The following is a 22,373-nucleotide window of genomic DNA, read 5'->3' as shown; positions in this document are numbered from 1 at the left end:
GTTCGATTGAGGCTGCATTGCTCGTCGGAGGCAATCCTCGTACGTTCGTTCCCTGGTTTCGATTCTCCGAAGTATTTCTCGTAAATAGGCTTCGGACTGGGAGTTCTCCGCATAGCAATGGATCTTCTGCCCCGTTCGCAATACTTCATACACATTATACCGTATATTGCTTACGAGTGACACGTGCGTGGGCATAGGACGGGCAGGAAATAGCGCTTCTGGTTGATGCTCATGTCGCACTTCTGGTTTTTTTAGATTTTTGATGAGCAGGAAAAAGTGTTCGCGTCACCGCCTCGAATAATCTGAATAACAATACACATTCCTTCAGGAGACAATATTGAATTGCAGTATATAATTGGAGATTAGATCATATATGACACGGTAATTATATCTTCGACATCCGTATATTGTCAGTTTTAGATTACAAAATATTATTACTATTAATTATTTGGAGACGTCGTAGGCTACATATGACACACATATTCAGGTTTCATGAAGATTATTTCGCATATTTTATAATTGATACAATCTGCATCATCTGGTGTCAAAGGTAGGCTTATTTATAATCAGGGGCGCTAATGATAAACTCTTCAAGCACTGAAAAGTATGGAGCACATGAATGTTTTTTTTTAAATCCAAACGTAGAAGCGAAATAGATATTAGTGGGTTCGGATTCATGCACATGCTCCCGCAGTACCAGGCGGAACATTGGATACAACTCAATTCTTTCCTGACCAGCGGATATAACAGTACTGGTGGCTAGACCACAAATACTGCCGCAGATATTTTACAAAGGAATATGCTATAAAAACATATTTCCTTCGTGAATGATGTCTTGACTCGTGAGTTGGATCGTGACAGCCTTTTCTAGACATTTATTGTCTTATATTAGCCATGGAATTATCTACAATCAGTCGACCTTGTTGTGAAGACCATCCAGTCAGCGGCTTCGGACATTTTGGAGGTACGCGCAACCGGCATGAAAACTTGAAGGGCTCCGCGAGCAGAAACGTTTAAGAACCGCTGCACTAGACTGACTAGAGGTGTCAACATTGCGATTGTTCCGCATGCAGCATTGAAAGGGTACTGCATCTTATTTATTGCGTCCGTGTGAACCATATGTATATTGCTTGTTTCCAAGTTCAACCGATCAAACATATATCATTCAGTGTATATCCCCAATTTTAGGGCTTTGCGTGTTATTGACCAACTTCGTTAAGTTCACGTGAGTCCTTCCTATCTCTTGGTTCTGATGCAATCTGGTTTTGTAACTTCTCGAATATCGAACAACGAAAGGCAGCGAACTTCGTTACTGTTTCTAACGAGTATAGAGATCAGCGTGACGCACTTAGCTTTCTTGCACTAGTCGCGCAGTCGACTGTATATTTTATCAAATGAAACACGCCAAACTTTACACCCAGCGAGACTGGTCGGAACAATTGAATCTCGCGATTGACCAAGCTCGATTTGAGCAAAATCAAGGATTTCCATACCTAACGTGTAGATTATAAATAAAAAAGTTTTCTTACATGTCGGTAGGTTCTTCATTGTGTTTTACTTCGGGTAGAACCTGATTAGCAGATTGTGGACGATCAGCAGGTGATGACTGCTCGCTGCTGCATTCCGGACCCGCCCCCTGGTTCCCTGTAATGACAGAACTAATAGTTAGTCAAATCGAATCGGTCAGGAAGATTTGATCGGGTAATGTTAACAGGTCCATGAAAAGTGTTCAACGACAATCAACGGATCGATATATATCGGGATAGTAAATACATTAATATAAATACCAAAGGATAGATTATGATTATACTGCAATTCATTTCTTACTTATATTTAAATAAGGTCAGCATTTCAATACCTAAATTTACTTTTAAGTGAGTAGATATTTTCACGATTACTTCTACACTGTAAAAAAAAACTCGATTTACCGCGAAATGTTTGGAAGCACGGTAGCCAGACATTTCGTGGTAATGTAACATTACCGTTAGTCAATGTAAATTTAACTTACACTCTTCCGGTCATCTCACTTTGCACGCCAGACTGTAATGTTACAGTCACCTCCGGTGTATCCAATCTACATTTTCTCCTGTATATTTGCCACTGAGACTGTAATTTTACCGCCTACCTACATACATGCTGTCTGTGTAAATCAGGATTACATACCAGCTTGTAAATCCACGTACATCCCATACCTATCGCAAAGCAACCCAATGCTAAAATATCGCAAAAGCTTCTTCACACCCCAAAACGACTTTGGAACAAACTGTATATTCATTCATGATTCACGATGAGAAGGTTATCGATGGAAACGTATTGCTGTTTGAAGTCTAATTCTTCTTAAGGAGACATGCAGTGACACGAGTGGTCTCCCACCATCGGCCAAACTTCCAATGATTTCTTTTTCTTGTCCTCATTCCTTCTGTGTAACTAGTATCTTGCAGTTCCCTTAAAAAGAATTCATGCGTGAGACGCTATATTAAGCAAAGTTCCTAACCTAGACATGACATTATAAAGACTACTAAGACAAATAGGCGAACAAAAATATAACAATTTTTGAAGTACCGCTACCAGTACATTGTGTGATGACGGATCTGCCTTTTACATGATATAGCAGAGATTAATGACTTACCTGATCTAATGCAGTGGTTTTCAACCTTTTTTGACATGGGCCCCCCTTGGCGATGGCCAAAAAAATCACGCCCCCTGCACTTATCGTCATGTCAAAAAGAGCACATCATCTAATATAGGGATAGGCTATGTTAATCGGTCTATATCAATTCCCGGTGAACTCCGGAGGTCCGGACTATTATACTTTCCACAAAGACCTATTGTACGCACCGAAATTGCGAGTGGCAATGTTATGAGTAGTTGCTGGGATTTCATATTTTCACGCAGAGCGGAACGCGAAAATTTTTTAGATTCACGAATGACTACCGTAAGTAATAGTAGCAGTATCACATATTACGGTCAAATATTTATCTTTTTTCAGCCCATGTGATCAGATTCACCGGTAGGGTTCATGGAGGGAGTGCTTTAAAAATTTAGGGCAAGTTATACATGATAATGCATCTTCGTGCGGGCCAATTGTTATTAGTCATGCACTTTGTTGCATGCTGTTATTTCTTGGCCCCCGATCAGGATTGTCCATCGTATCGGTAGTGGAAATATATTGAAATCGCCCAAATGTACCATAAAAAAATTTCTTCCGTGAGGAGCACACGTTTCTGATTCCAAATATTCTACTGACTACACACATGTGTGACGCTGAGAACGGTCTTGGCACACCAAATATATTACGCTAAACGTACCGGTGAAGTTGAGCGCGACTGCTGGAGTTTGCATTTGGCGAGCTTTCTTGAATACGGAATAAGTTTCATCTTCAACAATCGTCTTCTGAAAATGTTTGCAAAACACGTTTAGTCAGAATTCATACAGAATTGGTCAATTTCTCGCGTTCACCAGGTTGAGAACCACTGATCTTATGTATTGAAGCAAAAGGTTCCTCATTTGAGGTGACATGTGTGCCAAACAAATCCAGCACTCCAGCAGTGGATGAAAACATCTCTATGCTATGGCCCGAAAATGACATAAACATACCAACAGTTTCAACTCCTCCGCGGCGGAGTATGTGGTGTCACAGGTCACTATATAAGTCGACTAATATCCCAAAATAGAACAAATAATGCGGCGAATGAAATATTTCAATCATGAAATCTAAGTCATCCCAGTGGTGTGCACAGTCGTATATATTCACGGTAACGAATACTATGTAGTACTATACCTTTTACGATGCGTACCCCATTCAGCATTCCTAGGAATCTTCAACGATCGTGTCCACTTTCTTCACGCACAAGCTTCGCTCCACCCTTTGCTCAAATCTCAATAATGGCCAGACGGCGATACGACACTCGAACGATTTTGAAATAAGCGGTATTCATCCGCTGACATGCCACCAATCATATCTATTGGCCACTTCGTTATAATGTATGATTTAGGTCGTTTTTTCATACAGAAACATTCATCATTACATATAGTCCCTCTCTTTTCCATCTTATTGCGTATAAATTGATATTTCTTCCATGTGTTGTGCACTACTTACCGTACCCAAAGAATGTAGAAGGACAAGAAGTGCGAGGTCATTGTGTCGTCATTTCATTGTTACGTATGGCGTCCGCCATTTTGGTCTCAAAAGCTGCAGTGATCTGCCTTCGGTTTGCCTACAGACGCTCTCGCCGGTTCTAATAAAATTTATTTTTTGGATAATTTCATGCTTTATTTATAAAGTCCAACTATGAGTGATTATTTTATACTCCAATTAATCATTACTAAGAAACTGGAACGAGCCTCAACCCGGGAATATATTAAAAAATTAGGAAAAATGTTCGTGGTATCAGAGGATTTACTCTGATATCTACACTATCGAATGTTTACGTTCTATATTGAAACACTGTTGGAGCTCAAAAACTACCCATGCTTTCCAAATGAAAACCTGATTTTCAGTGCTGACATAATTGTATCACCGGCCCATCTGCATCCAGAGGCCTGCCCTTCTTTTTTCAAAGCCTGAATCTGATCCTTGTTGAAAAAAACTCCCTATCCTCCTCCATCTGTTCCTTGTTATCCGAGCTTACATGCAAGTACCAAAACGATCATAAATTGTACAATTCCGCTATAAATCACATTTGCGTATCTTGTATGGTTTTCATTGTGTATTTGTATCGTCAAAATGCTACAATTAATTTCACAAGGATTTCGCATTACCAGCGATTTCAACCGCAGAATTTCTTCATCTTTCTCTCTAAATTTGTTTGCACTGTATTCCGTGGCACACAAGACCTAAACAGGTGATAAGGGTGACCCTAAACCTTTAATAATAATAACAACGCGTGATTTCTTCATCTTTCTCCTGACACCGGCCTTGTAGCTGCAAATTGTAAGATGGGTGACTTTATATCGTAGTGGATGGTCTATGCTGTTACAGTATCTATGCGGAAAGTTCCTATCGGCAATATTGAATCTTACTAGCTCCATCTCCTGCTTCAACAGGATACAATTCTCATAAGAAGCCTTTAGGTTGAGATTCTAAATATATCGCCATATGTAGGCCTACAATTCGGATCAGCCCAGAAAGGCATTTTGCTGTGGTAGTCCGGGGTGATCTGAAATAAAAACGACCAGCAGACAACGAAAATACATAAATTCACCTTGGTTTCTATATCCAATATCCCAGTTGCGAGCGTAATCCCATAAATATCACTGCCAATATGACCGAAAACTACAGCCGCACGCATAGGTTCAGGCTGTTTTTGTGGTCTTTTGAGACCAAAATGGATGCCGCTGCGTAACAGTGGCGTGACGCAACAATGACCTCGCACTTCTTGTCCTTCTACATTCTTTGACCGTACCTACTAAACCAGACGCTGCTTGTGATGTCACAGTGGTGCGTTGGTTGTTTACTCCGAATCTCAGAAAAATCAGTAACGCGTAACGTTAACCTAATGTAACCTATTACAGGTCGCCTTGCTCGCCTTTAAAGGTCAACTGCATCTTCAAAATGACTTCACCTTATTTCGTACATTATGTGGTTAGGGATATGAATAAAATAATGAAAATTGAAATTACCTGATAGTTTTCAAGTAATTTGAATTACAAATCGAAATTCCGGAAAACGGAAACGAAATCACCCAGCCGTGAAATGACGTCAAGTAGTTGACACAACAAAAGTCCTTGTTATTTCTGTTGGCTGTTAGGTGGGATTATTGCTTAGATTTGCTGTGGATTTGGGTCTTTGAGTGGGATCATGAAAGCTTTGAAGGAGATAATTCATAGAGTCAGATGTTATGTCGCGTATGGTTGGTCCAATACGCAATATGGCGTACCTACAATGCATTGACATCGCCGCCAAAACCCATCCATATACCGACAGGCGACCGGACCCCATCAAGAGCAAAAGTGCGGACTTATAGACAACCAAAGGCAGAGTCATTTTCAAATGCGAATCACTAACAAGTATCTTGCTTCAACGAAGTATCCGAGATACGCAACACGCAAGAAAACTGACTACTGAACACGGGCAACTCTTGCCGACGTACTGCAGTAGTGCCGTTCATACTTTATTTCCACGCACCAGTGAAATTGTGGTAATGTCAGAGGAACGCACTTCTAAAGCTATACAAAGTGTCCGAAATCGGTAAGTGAAAATGTACTGTGTCAGCTATAGTTTTGTAAGAGTGTAACTAACCGCTTATAGTAGTATTGACTGTGGTATGGTGGTCATCGAAGTATTATTATTGTTTACACTCACGTGCATGTGCAAATAACTGAAATATGTATGCCTCGAAAAACTTGTAAGTATAGAAGTGTACGTAGTCTGAAATAAAAACACTTGAAAATCAATTAAGAAAAAAAGATCTATAAATGCATTAGTTACTATAAAGGGAGTCCATAACCTGCTGACTTCATGACGTATAATGGTTATATATCGCTGACCTCCTATTAATGGAAGAGTTGCTATTACTTTTGAAAATACACTTCTTTTTGTGTACGGTACATGTGCGGTCATGTAATCATATTAGTTACTTTAGTTATTGAATGAGGAGTGTCAGATATCTGTGACTGAACCTATCAATATTGACCGCTCAGTAAAAGATGAAAACTTATCACTATCATCATAATAGTCGTAACGTTAGGTAGGATGCAGTTGGCAATCCTTCATTTTTATGATACTTCCGAACAGCATTTGGTGTAGGCCTACTGCCTTCGATTCGACTTTGTTATAAAACTCAGTGATATTTTTACTCCTGCTCTAGATTCCTGCAATGATGAAGTTGACGCATTCATTAAAGCAAGACCAGAAACGGCCGAGTCGACCAAGTCTATCGTGATGATTCATCCTCATTCGACTAACGGCATCGTCAAAATTAGTTGAAAGAAGCTATTGCTGGACACAAAACTCTATATTTCTCTCCCTGACACAGTAGTACTGTTGATGGATTGGTTATGTTGCATTTATTATTTTCAATACAACTATTCCTTCACGAAGCATTGTAAAATTGAAATCCTTTGAAAGTACTGGATTTGATCGGATGCGCAGACAGGATTTTTCGTTGGCTTTTGTTGCAGAATCCCAGTGGCCAGCAAACAAAATTTCCGTGTACAGTTTTTCTCAGCTTCCTGAAAAGCGTAATTGTTGTGTTACTGACGGGTAATTATTTGGCACCCGACTCAACATTTCATGTGAATGAGACTCATTCGCTCATGCATCAAACTGGATGTTATAATTATATGAAAATATTCCTGTTGATATCTATAGCGAGACAATCTCCAATACATACTACTGATTGAAATCCTGATAATGCTGTGATGCACTAATAATTCATTCGTTGCTCGACAGACCTGTTTGCAGCACTTCAACTCTCCCCTGATAGTTTGCATAAGTTGGCAACCTCCATCCTCTCAACTGTAATTGATAATACCAAGATTAATAACTGGAAGGAGGTTCTCCACCAAATTACACATACCTGTGTATTTCATTTGGTCTAGACAAGCGGCTTAAGCTGAACAAGCTAGGCTGACCATACTATATATAACTAACATCCTTAGGTTAGTCATCAATAATCATACTCAAACGACCCCTCGTTTTCGGAGCAGCAAGAAGTTCCACTGATATGGGATCGAGCACATCAACACTTGAAACGTGTCCTCGTTTCAACATTACTTTCGTAAGTGAGAGGAAAAAGCATACTTACATTCGACATCTGAGTACTCGGACTCGCCTGGTGAATCCATTACAAGCGAAACCTCCGCCATAACTAACTAAAATAAGCGCCCTGCTACTGCAAGACCGCCAACCCTATAGCATACATCTGCAACGGCCAGAAGAGATGTCAACTACATGACGTCACGATGAACATTCCGCTTTTTCTGTAAACATACAAATATTGGGACTTTCGGTCCAAATTACGGCAATTTCCGATTAGTTTGAAATACGGAAAGTCAGCCATTTCGGTATGAAAAAAAATTCTGAACATGATTCCGCAAAGTTGTCTATGAAGATGCAGTTGACCTTTAACAAATGGTCAACAGAGCTTGCGTTGCTGATATTTCTAGTTTCCCGAACAATATTATACATCCTAAACTGATATTCTAACTCATCAGTCCTATCCGTGACAACGAATGTAACCAGCGAGACCGGCATTATAGCCATAGCCTTATAATATAATATAGTGGCTATGGTGTATCACATTAGCTACGATTGTCGGTTGTTTCTTTTACCCTACTATTTACTATACTGGGATCGGTACTAGGGCCAACAATTTCCGTATGACAGACGCCAATCTCGCGAACGAGGTTGAATCAGGTCAAATAATCACCACGAGAATGATATCAGTAACATTCAATTCCACGTATACATTGGCTGCATAGATTTTCAAGCTAATCAATGTTGCCAATAGCCTGGTAAACTTCAGTAACGAGTAACTGTCAGTAATTTTGCGAAGAAATTCTGGCAACTTGACTTTTCAGCTAAATTGAGGTAATATTACATATCAAAATGTAAAATTACAAGCTACGCACAGTTATTGGCGGCGACCGGCAATTCGTTGCAAAATTTACAGAGGTTTCCCAGTAAATTTACCAGATTTTTTACAGTGTACTTCCACTGGAGCAGCAGTGCTTACTACTTTGACAACCTTTGTATATAAGGAGGGATTGAATACGATTGTAATTCCACATCCAACATCACTTGTATCATTAAGTATGGTGCACGTAGTCAATACTGGAATGTCAAATTGAAAATGGGAACTTCTCACATTGGATACCTTTTCCCGAAGCATTGTCCAGTACTGTATAATCAGCGCCTTCTATTTTTTCCAACGGTTCTTCAAGCAAGTTAATTCCATTTTGTGGTAATTCCACAATGACATTGTTGCGACTCTGAATCCGTAATAGGTTGTCATGCTGTTCGACAAGATGTTCCATTTCGACTGGGATTTGATAATCAGCTTGCTGTTGATGAACTGGTTCTGATGGGTTGTCGCTGATTTGAGGATCCGCTGCTTGGTTTCCTATATGATATGACAGAACAGAACAAATAGTTAAGCTGATATGAATGGTCAGGCAGATTTGATCGTTCAGGATGAATATGGTGTCAACGAATATTATCGAGATCCCATTTGGCCTCTTATACTGTATTGAATTTCATTGTAGTGGATTTTACTAGGTAATTAGATGAAGAATGATGATGTCATAAGACATGACGATAAATTACGAGACTTCATTTCTGGATCATAACTGAAAATTCAAAATCTGATCGTAAATGATTATAGTTTATTTTATATTTATATTTGAAGAAGTTTTAACTTCCTAAGATCAACACTTCCACATTTGTTGGAGTAGAAATTGATGGCATTACTTCTACTTCTACTTGAGTTGCAATGTTGACTAGTAGTAAGGGGAAGATCGCAAAATTTGCTAGTACGACTTCGATCATGTTCCTTCAAAATGTAATCCGGCTTTGATTGAATTCAAGCCGTATAAGAAAATATAAATAAATGAAAAATTCATGTCAATATCAACCCCAGATCTAGCTTAATCCTGCGTGCTACTTTGTATTACTCTGGCTGTATATGTAAAAAGTACGAATGCGGCACAGATCCGGTTTCGGCCAAAAATAAATACACCAGTCCACCAGCTAAACTTTTTCGTCGCGTTTCGCTCAATACCCAGTGCATTATATTACCGCAACCCATTGCACTTTATTGGGCAATATAGTCAATAAGCGAAACATGATTTAAATGCGTCACGGAAATATGGTTAGATCAATAATACGTGACAACCCTTGATGTTCAAAGTTGGGTCGATGTCATAGTAGGATTTGATCTCTGGACCGCTCGAATATGTGGTATTAAAATCAGGGTAGGGTGTAAGAGGGAGGGCTGGGTCGCAACTGCCACATCAGAGCATAACTTTGGAGGGGAAGAAGGGTTGAAGGGATCCGAATATGTTTCGGAAATCGATACCAACTAGAGCATTTTGTCACACAACTTAGCATTTTCTTCACGCTTCGCGCGATTACTTGTTGCTAGAGTTAGTAAATTTATTATGGCTACCCGTTTCGATACGGGAGGCTTGGGTGATTAGAGGTCAAGACAACTCTGATTAGGGCTTCGCTCTATAAATTTGAAGTAGCACTGGTGGATAGTTTCGTATTTATCTCCCTTTTTTTCACAGAAAAAAATTCAGCATTGCATATTCTAAAGTTGCTGAATTCAACCGAGAGATTTCGTTACGGATTGCGCGTTTCCAAATATAGTATAAGTATGCTACGTATGACCGGAGATCCAATCCACTTCGGTTTACACTGGATAGTCCAAGCAATACTAATGCGACGTCATATTGACAGACAATGTTTTAAAAAGCGCTAAAATGCCTAAGAATTGTCCCGATATTAGAGGACGAAATTTTGGTAACACTGTACAAGTTATCAAATATGATTGTACTTCAATATTCTTCATCCCTTGTAGCTATTAAGCGATGTGAACGTAGCTTGTACCAGGAATGTAAAATATAAATATCTTACCTTTTCCTGACGAACTGCTCGGTACAGGGGACTGGACGTCTACAGCACTATCGTACATTTCGTCTATCCCTTGAAGTACATCCTGTGGCCATTCCGCAGTAATCTCATTCATACTTGGTACATACGATGGATTTATTGGATGTGAGGAGCTTTCATAGAACCTGTAGAAGTCCTGTTAATGACATGACATAACTTGATGTTAAATGGGAGCAGGGATATCTAGACTACGGGATTGATAACTGGTCACGTGACCGCGTACTGAATTGACGGGATGAGGGCATTCTTGTCAAACAGGAGTTGAGGTGAAGGAATATCGTTGCGCTCGCACCTCGCAGTTGAAATTGTGTGCGTTGTTATTTGTCAATTCAGGGATATATACTGTTCGCCAGGCATCTACTAGATAAGTTAGGGACGATCGTACATCGTAAGTTGGCTGGCAAACTGTCTTATAAATCTCGTGCGAAAGGTCGATGACGATCGCGTTTGAGCAGTGCCGGTACTAATTCTAATTGTAATTGCGGGTTTGCGTTCATCGCTAACTGCGTCGTTACTATTGATGCACGGGATGGACTGACCGTAGATCTTACTGAAGTGAACTGAGGATAAGTTTTGATAGTTTAAACGTTGGAGCGGTACCAGTATTGGCTACTCAGCTCGTTAAGTTTGTCACGCGCGAGAAGTACCGGTAAGAACTAGTCGAGTCGTTCAGTAGTAGTGGTAGTGACTGGCTGATTTGTACTCGTGTTTTTTTTTGTCTTGACGTATAGCCACTGGTGCTACACAGTATACAGACAGACAGACAGACAGACAGACAGACCTATAGGCTGGGCGAGTGGGCGACTGAGCAGCGTGCAAGGCTTTGGCCCTATAGGCTTAATGGCCTGTAGGCTTGCAGGCATGTAGGCTTACAGTACATGCCTATAGGCAATAGGCATAATACAGGTCTATAGGCTTACAGGCTCATATGCTTACACCATCTAGATATCCCTGGCTTACGCGCCTATATCATCTAATTTCCATTTTATCACCATAAATTGCTGGAACTAATTATATTAGACTTGAATTTATCTGACGCTGACACTACGATTGACGAATGGGATATACCTGCTGTGTGCCAAATTGCCGTACTGGATACAGACCCAGAAAAAGTTCTACAGTAGAGGAATGCTCAGTTTTACATGAGCGCATGTTTGTTTTTCCACAAGAGCAACATTTACGCCAGAAATGGATTAGAGCGATTCCACGCAAAAATTGGATAGTAACAATGTACTCCAGGGTGTGTGCGAAGCATTTCTCTCCTGATGACTTCATGGTAGACACCTGTGATACAAACAGCACCCGCCGAAACAAGCACGAATTTCAGAAATTATCAAGATCGCGTTTGAAACCGGGTGTTGTTCCTCATATTTTCCCGAATCTGTCAGAGTATTTGAGTGTACCGAGCCCTAAATCTCGGAGTACGAAATCAAGTGCTTCTGCAAGACGTGAAATGCAAAATTCTCTAATTGATGGCCGTAACAAGCAAATTTTTCTGCTTGAAAATATTGAAACATTAGCTTCTCTGAAGGAGAAGATTAAGAGCGAGACACTACCATCTGGATATAGTTCTGTGTGCACCGATGATTCGCTGCAATTTCACTGGATAGAGACATCAGAAAATATGATCAATCCACCGAAACTTGCCATATCCGTTGTCATAAAGCAGAATTTGGAAGTCTTTGCTTTTGTTAATTCCAAACCAGTTCCCAGATCGATGTATGAGAACGTGCTTCCAACCGGATTTGTACAAAGCACCAGCCAGGTAGCCAATGTGCTTGCTGTATGCAGGAAACTGTATAGTGGCAGTGATGACTCGAGCAGCATTAGTCTTGCTGTGTCTATCCTGGAAGATTATCTCGTCGCTACGGCAGAGTCAGCAGCTCTACAGGATGGCTGCATGACACCTTTGTTAGGATTTATTGTGGAACAGTTGAAATTGATTCAAATCCACCCAAAAGGTCGCCGATATTCACCTGATACTCTTATGTTGGCTTTCCTGTGGAGATTGACTAGTCCTGCACTGTACAAAAAGTTGAAGCATTTCTTTGCCTTGCCTTCGATGAGTCGACTTCGCCAAATATCATCGAAAATGACTGTGGAGCCAAGAAAAGTAGACTTGAATTATTTAAAAGAGCGGTCAAAAGACTTAGCGGTCAAAAGAGTACACCAATGGCTCATTCGCGGGTCTGACCGAGGAAGGCAAACCAGCAAAAACTGTACTGGCATTTATGGTCCAGTCTCTGTTCTGCAAGTACAAAGATATCGCTTGCCTGATTCCAGTTGAAAAATTGGATACAGACCGCCTTCGCAAGTGGTTTGAATTTGTCATGCAAGCTTTGGATGAATTCTTCCTGGTGATAGCGGTGTCAACAGATAACCATGTTTGTAACAGGAAACTCTTCATTGAGCTTTGTGGTGGTCAGCTTCGTCCGAGTATCGAGCACCCAGTGAGGAGTGGAGAAGAGCTGTTTCTCATTTTTGATTTTACCCATAATTTCAAAAACATATATAATAACTTTGTAAACAAAAAGCGGATGAATCCTCCCACTGCTGGTCATGAGGATATTTTAGGAGAGTTGTGCGATGCCAAGTTCAGTCACATACGAAAATTGTATGAACTTGAAGAAGGCCTTCCCGTCAAAGCTGCTCACAAATTAACTAAAGTATCTTTGAATCCTAGTGGTATTGCTCGAACGTCGCCTATACATGCTCTTGCTGTTTTCAGTGAAAGCACTGTGATTGGGCTTAAGGCATATGGGCAGCCACTGCATGAAGGAGCCTCTTGCAAATTCTCTGGATTTTTACAAACAGCACGTTATCTGGAATTCATTGAAAATATATGGAACATCATGTCTGTGAAAAGTCCTAATAAAGCTACTAGGAAGAGAAATCCATTCTACATGCCTTTACAAGAAATGGAAGGTTGTGTCCACCCAGGGGAAGCATTCCTGAACAAAGCCATAACTATATTCATGGAGTGGCAACGATCTGACAGAGCTGGGCTCACTAACGAGACCTTTATGGCTTGTATTCAAACCATGACCTCAGTCCTTTCACTGTCCAAATACCTTCAACGGCAACATGGCGTGAAGTATTTTCTCACCGGAAAAGTCATGTCAGATCCCATTGAGGCTAGATTTGGCATGTACCGGCAAGCTAATGGGGCAAACTTTTTCATGTCCGTGAAGCAGTTACTGCTTGCGGAAAAGAAGTTCCGCTGCTTAAGCTTACTTCAGCAGCATGGTTTGAAGAGTATTCTTAATTTGAATGAACAAGACCCACCTTTGACCGCAACTGTGTTACAACCTGCAGAAGATTTCAAATGGTTAGTGAGCTTTCTTTTGCCTATCTCTGCACCGCTGAATTTTATCACAACTGAAGAGGCCGGTGTTATATATTTTGTCAGTGGATACATTGGCCGATCAATTTCTGTGCGACGAAAGTGCATGGATTGCAAAAAATTGCTGATAACCGACCGTGATGTTCCGGATTTGGATTTCTGCTTCCCAGAAGAATACAAAAGAATATTCAAAATGGCTGATCGAGGTGGACTTGCTGAGCCTACCGAGTTATGCTTTGCAATAACGGCGCTTGCTGTCAAATATTTCACCATCATAAGTGATTCCATGGACATGAAGCAAAAATTGTTTTGTTGTCAAAACCAAAGATTTGTTTTCACGGAGGCAACTCACGAGGTGGTTCATTTGTCAAGCCTAATGCGACCTCTTTTGAATAACTGCTGTCAATCTGGTCATGCAAACTTCAACTCCATCGTCCAGACAGCTTTCAATTGCTTTGCGAAGAATGAACTTAAGCGATTCAACAGCAAACCATCTCTTGTTGAGCCGCCAGCAAAAAAACTACGTAAAATTAGGAAGCTTACGTCGAAGGCTTCGAAGGATTGACACAATCAAAATTGGTGGTATTGCATGTCCTGTAACGGTTTATCTTGTGTTTATAATCAATTAATTGCATGCCATTTCACGAATATTATAATAAAGAAAAGTATTTGTGACGTCATAGTTACTATGGCGTCATGGTCACTATGACGTCATGGTCACTATGATGTCATCAACAATTTGTTATCTAACTTGAAGAGTAATAGTGGGCAACAAGGGTCCGTAGGTGCAGACAGCAGTCCTCACAGATAATTGGACTTTTGCCCTCATCACGTAATGGGCAAAAAAGAGTTATCAATCCCTAGTCTAGATATCCCTGAATGGGAGACACATTACACCGTAAAGTAAAACACTTTAATGCCCCTAATTTTCGAAATTTCATGTCGCTGACGTCATATGTTCGGATTCAGATACAATTGTTTATATACAATGTTCTTTCCAATACTGTACTAGTTGCTGACGATTACCGCTGTCACCCAAAAATATTAGGGTTCATTTCAATAACAACATACTAATTACTTGTATAAACGACTTACTGAAGTACTTTAAAATCTTCATTTTCCACTCATATTGAAATAGTTTTGACATTACTTCGAAGTCGCTACTGTACATAGTAATTGCGGAGAACTTGCTTTTTCTATTACTTTTACTTGCATAATATTTGAGTAAATTTATCGAGCAAGAGAGATCCTACGTCGAACATGAAGCAATATTTATCGCGGTTTGCTACTGAGTTTGAACCAATACTTCCAAACTGTGCAAGGCATTATAGCATTTTACTGTTCTAAATTCTGCCAACCTAATGTATAACCCACCTCCAGACTTCCTGTCGCAAACTCGGATGGATGGTTTTAAGATCCTGTAAATGCCATTATGCAGTGTTTCAAGGCTCAAGCTGACTCCCAAATACAAATGCCACTAACGCTGGCCCCACTGGTATTTATACCCCTTGTATGCGTGAGATTTGAGAATGGGAAAATTGTCTCGACATGATTTTGAGAGACTCAATTTTCTTCTCTCAATTAAATAATTGCATCCATGCAATCTTCGATTCTACTGATCTTTGCGTTTGTCTATTCATGATCACGCATCCTCGATAAAAATGTCTGAGTCTCATCAACTGATCCTTGCGTTCGTCTATTCAGATTCACGCTTCCTTGATAAGAATGTCTTAGTCTTTTCCTACGCAGTAGAAATCAGACGTATTTTTGACAATCGAGAGATTATGTTAATTCGGTGTCACACAATTACCGATTGTGAATCGTACGTATGACAATCCTATACTTAAGGCTGCTGCACACTGGCTTTGCGACACGACTAAAACAGGTAATTCCCCGATCATGTCGTGCTCACGATCACGGTAGTTGTGTTCTGCTGCACACTGGGACACCGAGTCGTAACGTAGGCCTATCTGTTCTGTATAGATTCTTGATTATTGAAGAACACATGAAGATACTTCCTACACATATGTGTATTCTAAGTGTACTGACAGCATTTTGATGATGCTCCGAATTTTGATAAGGAATAGGCTACACCAGTGGTTCCCAACGTGGGCGATATCGCCCCCCAGGGGGCGATTTGGCGGTCTAGGGGGGCGAAAATAACGAAGGGGGCGATAGGGGAGCGAAAACAGACGAATGGGGGCGATAGGGGGCGATGGCGCGTTAAAGCGGCTATATTGGAGTCGGGACCGTAACTACCGCATCCCAAATTCCCCAATTGGGGGTGGGGGCTCGAACTCGAGGGGGGCCAAAATTATTTCGTGAATTAACATTAATTATAGAGTAATCTTTTATAAATTCATGCAACTTTTTCAAAATTTTTCCGCGCTGCGCGCGATTCATCAATACCATATCTTTTGATTTTGGGGTACCGTCACCCAACAAAAATACGCATGATTTGTGGAAATGGGAGACTTCGGCGTCAGCCATTACTGCGCCACGACACACCAAGACATATGAAGGTAGAGGCCATGTAACATGCGACTCCGAGAAGTGTACCAGAACCCTAGCGAGAAGGCCTTGGCCGAAAAGGAATGCCCTTGTGCTGACCGAAAACTTCGGTATATATACGTGTATCTTTAATTGTCCTCAATGGCTGGCGTCGAATGTTCCTGTCCTGGCGACCTTAACCCTACAAGACAAATGCCATCCCGCAATCATGTGCGTCTTTTGGTTTGGTACGTTTTGACGATTTCCATATCTCTGATATAGTAGATATAGGAGGTCACGAAATGGCATCATGTAACAAAGTCGATATAACAACGATTCCGCCCGAATATATTTAATTAATATTTAGGGGTCCTACCTTTTCCAGCACACCACACTCAGCTTTACCAGTACCTCTGATTACGCGAGCAGAAAGAGGATAAAAAATTGATAGCAATATATATGCAAATCCCGACCATATTGACCGATTCAAACATGAGTTATATAAATTTGGCGCGCTTCGCGCGTTTAGGCGAAATACGGTATAGGGTAAAGCTGATATGTAGCGACTAAAGGCCCAGTGGCTGGGGGTCTGGGGTTTGGTTTATCACCATATGGTGCCAAAGACCAACGCTGGGGGGCTGACGAAGTGCTGTTTTTAGTCCCCCAATATTTTGGGGGCGGTGATCGGTGTGGAGCTTCAAAAGGGGGCGATGAGTCGAAAAAGGTTGGGAACCACTGGGCTACTAGGGTTGATCAAAAAAAACTTTTTTTTCCAAATCTCACTCGCCTAGTGACTAAATCGTCAGGTTGTCCAAGAAAACGATGCACACCAAATTTGACTCAATTCCAACCAGTAACGGCCGTGCAATCTTGAATTGAAATTTTTAAATTAATATTAAAATTAAAAAAATAAAAATTCTCAAATTTTTCTGTCAACCCCATGAAATTGTTGAGCTGTCTTCAAAGATGATGCAAAACAAATTTGAGTCAATTCCGACTTATAGAAGCGGAGTTATTCGAGTTTTTCGTTGATAATTCCCAGATTATCCTTGATCCGGGGATTATCAACGAAAAACTCAAATAGTTCCGCTTCTACTAGTCGGAATTGACTCAAATTTGTTTAACATTGTCTTTGAAGACAGCTCAACAATTTCATGTGGTTGACAGAAAAATTTGAGAATTTTTATTTTTTTATTTTTAATAATAATTTAAAAATTTTAATTCAAGATTGCACGGCCGTTACTGGTTGGAATTGAGTCAAATTTGGTGTGCATCGTTTTCTTGGACAACCTGACGATTTAGTCACTAGGCGAGTGAGATTTGGAAAAAAAAGTTTTTTTTGAACAACCCTACTGGGCTACACCATAATGCCACTAAGATATTCTCAAATTCGAAAACTCATTTTATTATTTCAACTCACGACGCAGATGCACAATATACAGTACCCGAGATACAAAGAAAATAAACAAGAAGGTGTCTAATCGTTGAAACGCCCTGACATAGCCCATCAATCAGATATCTTTATAATATATAGGCCTACCGGTACTTTCGTAATGTCAAGTATATCAATGGCATTGGCGGGCTAGCGGTCATGTTCTTTGTTATTCATCTTGTATTGTGTACATATAGTAATCTAATAATCAAATACATCTTCATTTCGTTCTTCCATCTTCAAGTTATCAACTTGTGGTTGAATCATTCTTTTTCTGGGCTTGTTGGATATCATACAGTGCACTGCGTCAATCCCGCACATCCTTCACTGTGTAACCCTAGATAAATTACGCATCTGGTACACAAGAATGTTAAGTTAGGAAGTTGAACGATTAGAAAAGATTGCAACAGCACCGTCGAAATGAGAGCGCGTGATTATTTTCTATTGCGCTGAGCCCGCAACTCGCGACGAAGTTGAAAATTTTCAACTTTGTCGGCGAGTTGCGCAGCCCTCTCGCCGACGCTTTGTTGCGTAGTCTGGCGACGCGGTGTGCATGGTTTTGTCACAGACAGGCGCGATTCTCTCGTTTTGTCGTGTCGCGAGAGCCAGTGTGCAGCAGCCTTAAAAGTAACAAATGATGCGATAATGAAATACCCGATAGTTTGTTGTTACAGTCTCGACGGCGATTATTGCGATAAGGAGACAATGGCCCTTGGTGAACGTGCATTCTGCTTTGTTCTGGACGTGGCAATCAACTGAGCAAATGGTCATTGTATAGCTTCGTGCTGATATGGACTGTAAATTCATCTGTGTGATTGATGATAACGCATTACAAATTACAATTTGGCACCCCCTAGTGCAAGGGTGGGCAAACTTTTCAGCTTACGGGACACATTAAACATCGGAATCCTTTCGCAGGCCGCAATGCAAGCTTTTTTCATTATATAGTAACCGAAGACACGGAGACAATACACAGAGACAATTTAAACATGGATTTGGTGAACGCACATGCGTCAAAATTATTAACAAGATTTTATGAGCTAGCCATCCTCGATCAATTCGTCAAAATTAGTGACGAAAGTAGGTCGTGCCGATATTAAAAGAAAGAATCGAAATTTAAATATGGGATCAGAGATCGGCTCATATATGCTCATTCTGCGTCTGGTCAACTTCAGAACGGATAATATTGACATCGTCATATAAATCAGCTCAACACATTTAAATGCGTTTCTGTAAAAGGCTTACCGTGTTAAACTTGCCTCTTCACGTAATGTTGTGAGGCCTACATAGCCTACACGAAATAATCTACTGTAGTCTCAAAGATTTGAATAATTCCGTTGATTTCTTTTGCACCTCATAATTTGATAAATCGTGCCTGTATATCCTAATATGGTCGGAATCAAATCATATTTCAAATTACAGCAACTAAATCAGTGGTTTCCAACCTTTTTCATCTCGTGGCTCCCGTGACCGAAATTTTAGCCAAAATTACCCCCTTGCACCTGTTGACTGAAGAATAAGACAAACGGTACTGAGTGTTTGTTTCTAGCAGGGCTGTTACAACACTTTGTAGACCTCCAAAAAACAATGGTTTTGGTCCCAATCAAACAAATTCTGGAAGGCTTGACTCAACAGACCCCCATACCTCAATTTATACATACAATTCACTGCAACATAAACACACACATACACACACACACACACATCCTTCCCGCAGCGAACTCAGTGCAGTATCACATGATTCGTAGATGTGGCCTTGTTAGTAAACAGCGAACACAAAACATATCCCTTTGTGTTTTCAGTTTACCATGCACCTATCACTGATATAACTGCTGTGATAAATCAGTATGCATAAATTTACTGGTCTCGCGATTTTTTCTCAAGTTTGCGTATGCCTTTGCCCAATAATATTGGTACTTTCATATATAGCAGGTTTGACCAGATCCAGGTCCGACTCGAACCAATCCATATGACTCGAGACTAAGGCGGACATTTCATTGTAATTTCGAAGAATAGTAAAGTGACCATCCTATTGAAATTTCGTCTGCTCAAAGTGGAGAAAATTAGTATAATATAAATCCAAACCATTCAATATCAACAAAAAAAGTTATAAAAAGTGGGTTTAACAAGACTTCAACTGGAAACTGCGTAGTCAACACAATGACTTGGTCTCGACCCTCCGCTCGGTGACTTGGACTCGGACTCGACTCAATGGTGAATTGAAAATGACTCGAGTCAAAACTATGAAAGTGAGATTGACATGTGACTCGGAGCCTCGTGACTTGGTTACTGCCCTGATATATAACATACACATGCACTAATGCTCGAGCATAAAACTAGACACCTGCATAATGATGGGTTATTATCGTGAATTCGGACCCTGAAACTCGCACTTTGTTTGTCCTGTAGAAGCAATATCAGTTTAAATCAACCAAATAAAGCAGTGTAAATGTTATGGAATGACTTGGACCCTCAAAATAGACGTTGGCTCAACAGATATAGCAAGTCGATATAGATCATTGGTACGGAATGGATGTTCTGATGATTATGACCGCCAACCGTGAAAATGCTACATAACGATGTAGCAATTGTTAAATATATTTATGGTCTGTTTATGACGGTGGTCGGAAGCCCTTTTCGTCGAAGGAGCGATATTTACCCTATATTTTCAATTGTCAATGTCAATCCACTGTGACGTCACAATTACAGATTCGTGACGCCATGACTAAAAATAGTAATAAAAAGCATGTTTTAAAACATGTGTTTTGCTTCTAATGGAACCCTAGTTCGATGAGTGGAAAGCTATTTCTATAGTACCTGTTGTTCGATTGGGGTTATATTGCTCGGTTAAAATGCAAACCGGTTTGTACGTTATGCGGCATACATTCTCCGAAGTGACTGTCATCGGAATCTGACTCCTCCGCAAGTTGTAGTTTTTTTTTTGTGGTATTCATAGTGTTTGTCGACTACGATGGTGATTTACACCAAGCTGATATTTTTCGTTATTTTCCGAACTGCCGACTCAGAGCGCAGCCCAACTCTAAACTTTATGTATGACATCGCTCACGCGGATGAGGTGACGAGGAGGAACCTAGGTAAACCTCTAACACTTGGGTATCGAAGTTATAAAGTCGACCTCGGTCGGACTCGAACCCGAACTCAGTAGTGTTGCAGCCGCGGATTATACCACTGCGCTACCTCGCCACCCGCAAGTTGCAGTATTTCCTGCCCCGTTACAAATACCTCGTACACATTGTACCGTATCTTGCAGTGTTGTAACCAAGTCACAACGCTCCGAGTCACAAGTCAGTCTCACTTATATAGTTTTGACTCGAGTCAAGTCGAGTCATTTTCAATTTACCACCGAGTCAAGTTCTAGCTCAAGTCAGCTAGTAGAGCAGGCAACAGGCAAATTTTCTTTCAAGATATAACCCAATGTATAGCTTCTAATACAGTGGTTCTAAACTTATTGTCTTCGCGGACCCCTTTCGGACCGTCACGGACCCCGCAGACCTCCACGAAATTTAGTTCAAATTTAGCGGAATTATCTTGCAATCGACATAGGTCTTCTTCAAATGACAACTGTGGGCTTAGCGATAAACAGCAAAAAAGTGACCTCTCTGTAAAATAGGATCATGCTATTTCATGTAGAAATTGGGTAGACTTCTATTATTTAAAAGCGAATTCAGCAACCGCATTTCCTGAAATACGTGAAAATCCGCACCTTCGATTTGATATGATCGAGTGCCGGAAATCAATTTCTACAAATATAAGCGGTGGCGAATGTAATAATACCACGTAACGCTTCCGACGACACATTTGGGTATGATCGCAACAAATATGGCAACTAAATTGACGAAAAAATTTAATGAACATATAACGTCAAGCCTGGTCATTACTATCTAACACGGGGTTGGGAAAACTACGGCCCGGAACACCGTTTTGTGCGGCCCTCGAAAGCCTCAAGAAAATATAATGCGTATTAAAATGTAATTTTGCGGCACTTTGGCAATACCTTTTCTTAATATATTTGTTCATGAAAATGATAAGTTATACTTTAACTATATGATATTTATTTTCTTCCTGACGTAGTAGCCTGATCTCGAAGCCCACGGAAAGGTTTCACGGAAATTCAAAACGGAAATATCATCATTCGGATCATGAGTGCGATCTAAAATTGGTAACTTCAGCAATTTTATTACTTTTTTACTGTATTTGCGACACCTATTCGCGTGTGTGTTAGGTATAGCTATGTCCTCGATGTGTGTGGAAGTATTTTATATTTATATTAACTATATTGTAGAAGCGTATATTTGAGGTAGCATGGTTATAATGCTGCAAGCACCCAGCATTGCATGTCCTGGAGCTAAAGCAAAAGTAGAATCAGCATATTAATGAACAGGTCGTTCCTCACATATTCAAAATACATCATCTTCTAAGAATTGACACAGCCGCCTAACATCCCAAATTTCACCAAATTGCTTATTGACGAC

General features: G+C 40.4%; 1 protein-coding gene and 3 long non-coding RNA genes across 4 annotated transcripts; 1 reads left to right on the top strand and 3 right to left on the bottom strand.

Moving 5' to 3' along the window:
- On the bottom strand, positions 1-10,747 carry LOC145457639 (uncharacterized). Its single transcript, XM_080335861.1, has 4 exons — positions 10,580-10,747; positions 8,820-9,065; positions 1,530-1,644; positions 1-302 (listed from the first exon to the last, which is right to left on the bottom strand). The coding sequence occupies exons 1-4, from the start codon at positions 10,689-10,691 to the stop codon at positions 230-232; spliced, it is 546 nt and encodes a 181-aa protein (XP_080191987.1). The 5' UTR covers positions 10,692-10,747; the 3' UTR covers positions 1-229.
- On the bottom strand, positions 4,688-8,647 carry LOC145457751 (uncharacterized). The gene is made up of 2 exons (XR_013920963.1): positions 8,066-8,647; positions 4,688-5,528 (listed from the first exon to the last, which is right to left on the bottom strand). It is a non-coding gene; the product is annotated as an uncharacterized LOC145457751 (long non-coding RNA).
- Positions 5,537-7,041, top strand: LOC145457749 (uncharacterized). Its single transcript, XR_013920961.1, has 2 exons — positions 5,537-6,190; positions 6,810-7,041. It is a non-coding gene; the product is annotated as an uncharacterized LOC145457749 (long non-coding RNA).
- LOC145457750 (uncharacterized) lies at positions 6,990-8,059 on the bottom strand. Its single transcript, XR_013920962.1, has 2 exons — positions 7,749-8,059; positions 6,990-7,173 (listed from the first exon to the last, which is right to left on the bottom strand). It is a non-coding gene; the product is annotated as an uncharacterized LOC145457750 (long non-coding RNA).
- Positions 10,748-22,373: the final 11,626 nt, after the last annotated feature.

This window comes from Botryllus schlosseri, chromosome 15 (genome assembly GCF_051294905.1).
Source record: "Botryllus schlosseri isolate E-star chromosome 15, Bs_hap1, whole genome shotgun sequence".
Classification (NCBI taxonomy): domain Eukaryota; kingdom Metazoa; phylum Chordata; class Ascidiacea; order Stolidobranchia; family Styelidae; genus Botryllus; species Botryllus schlosseri.
This window is presented reverse-complemented; position numbering and strand designations above follow the sequence as displayed.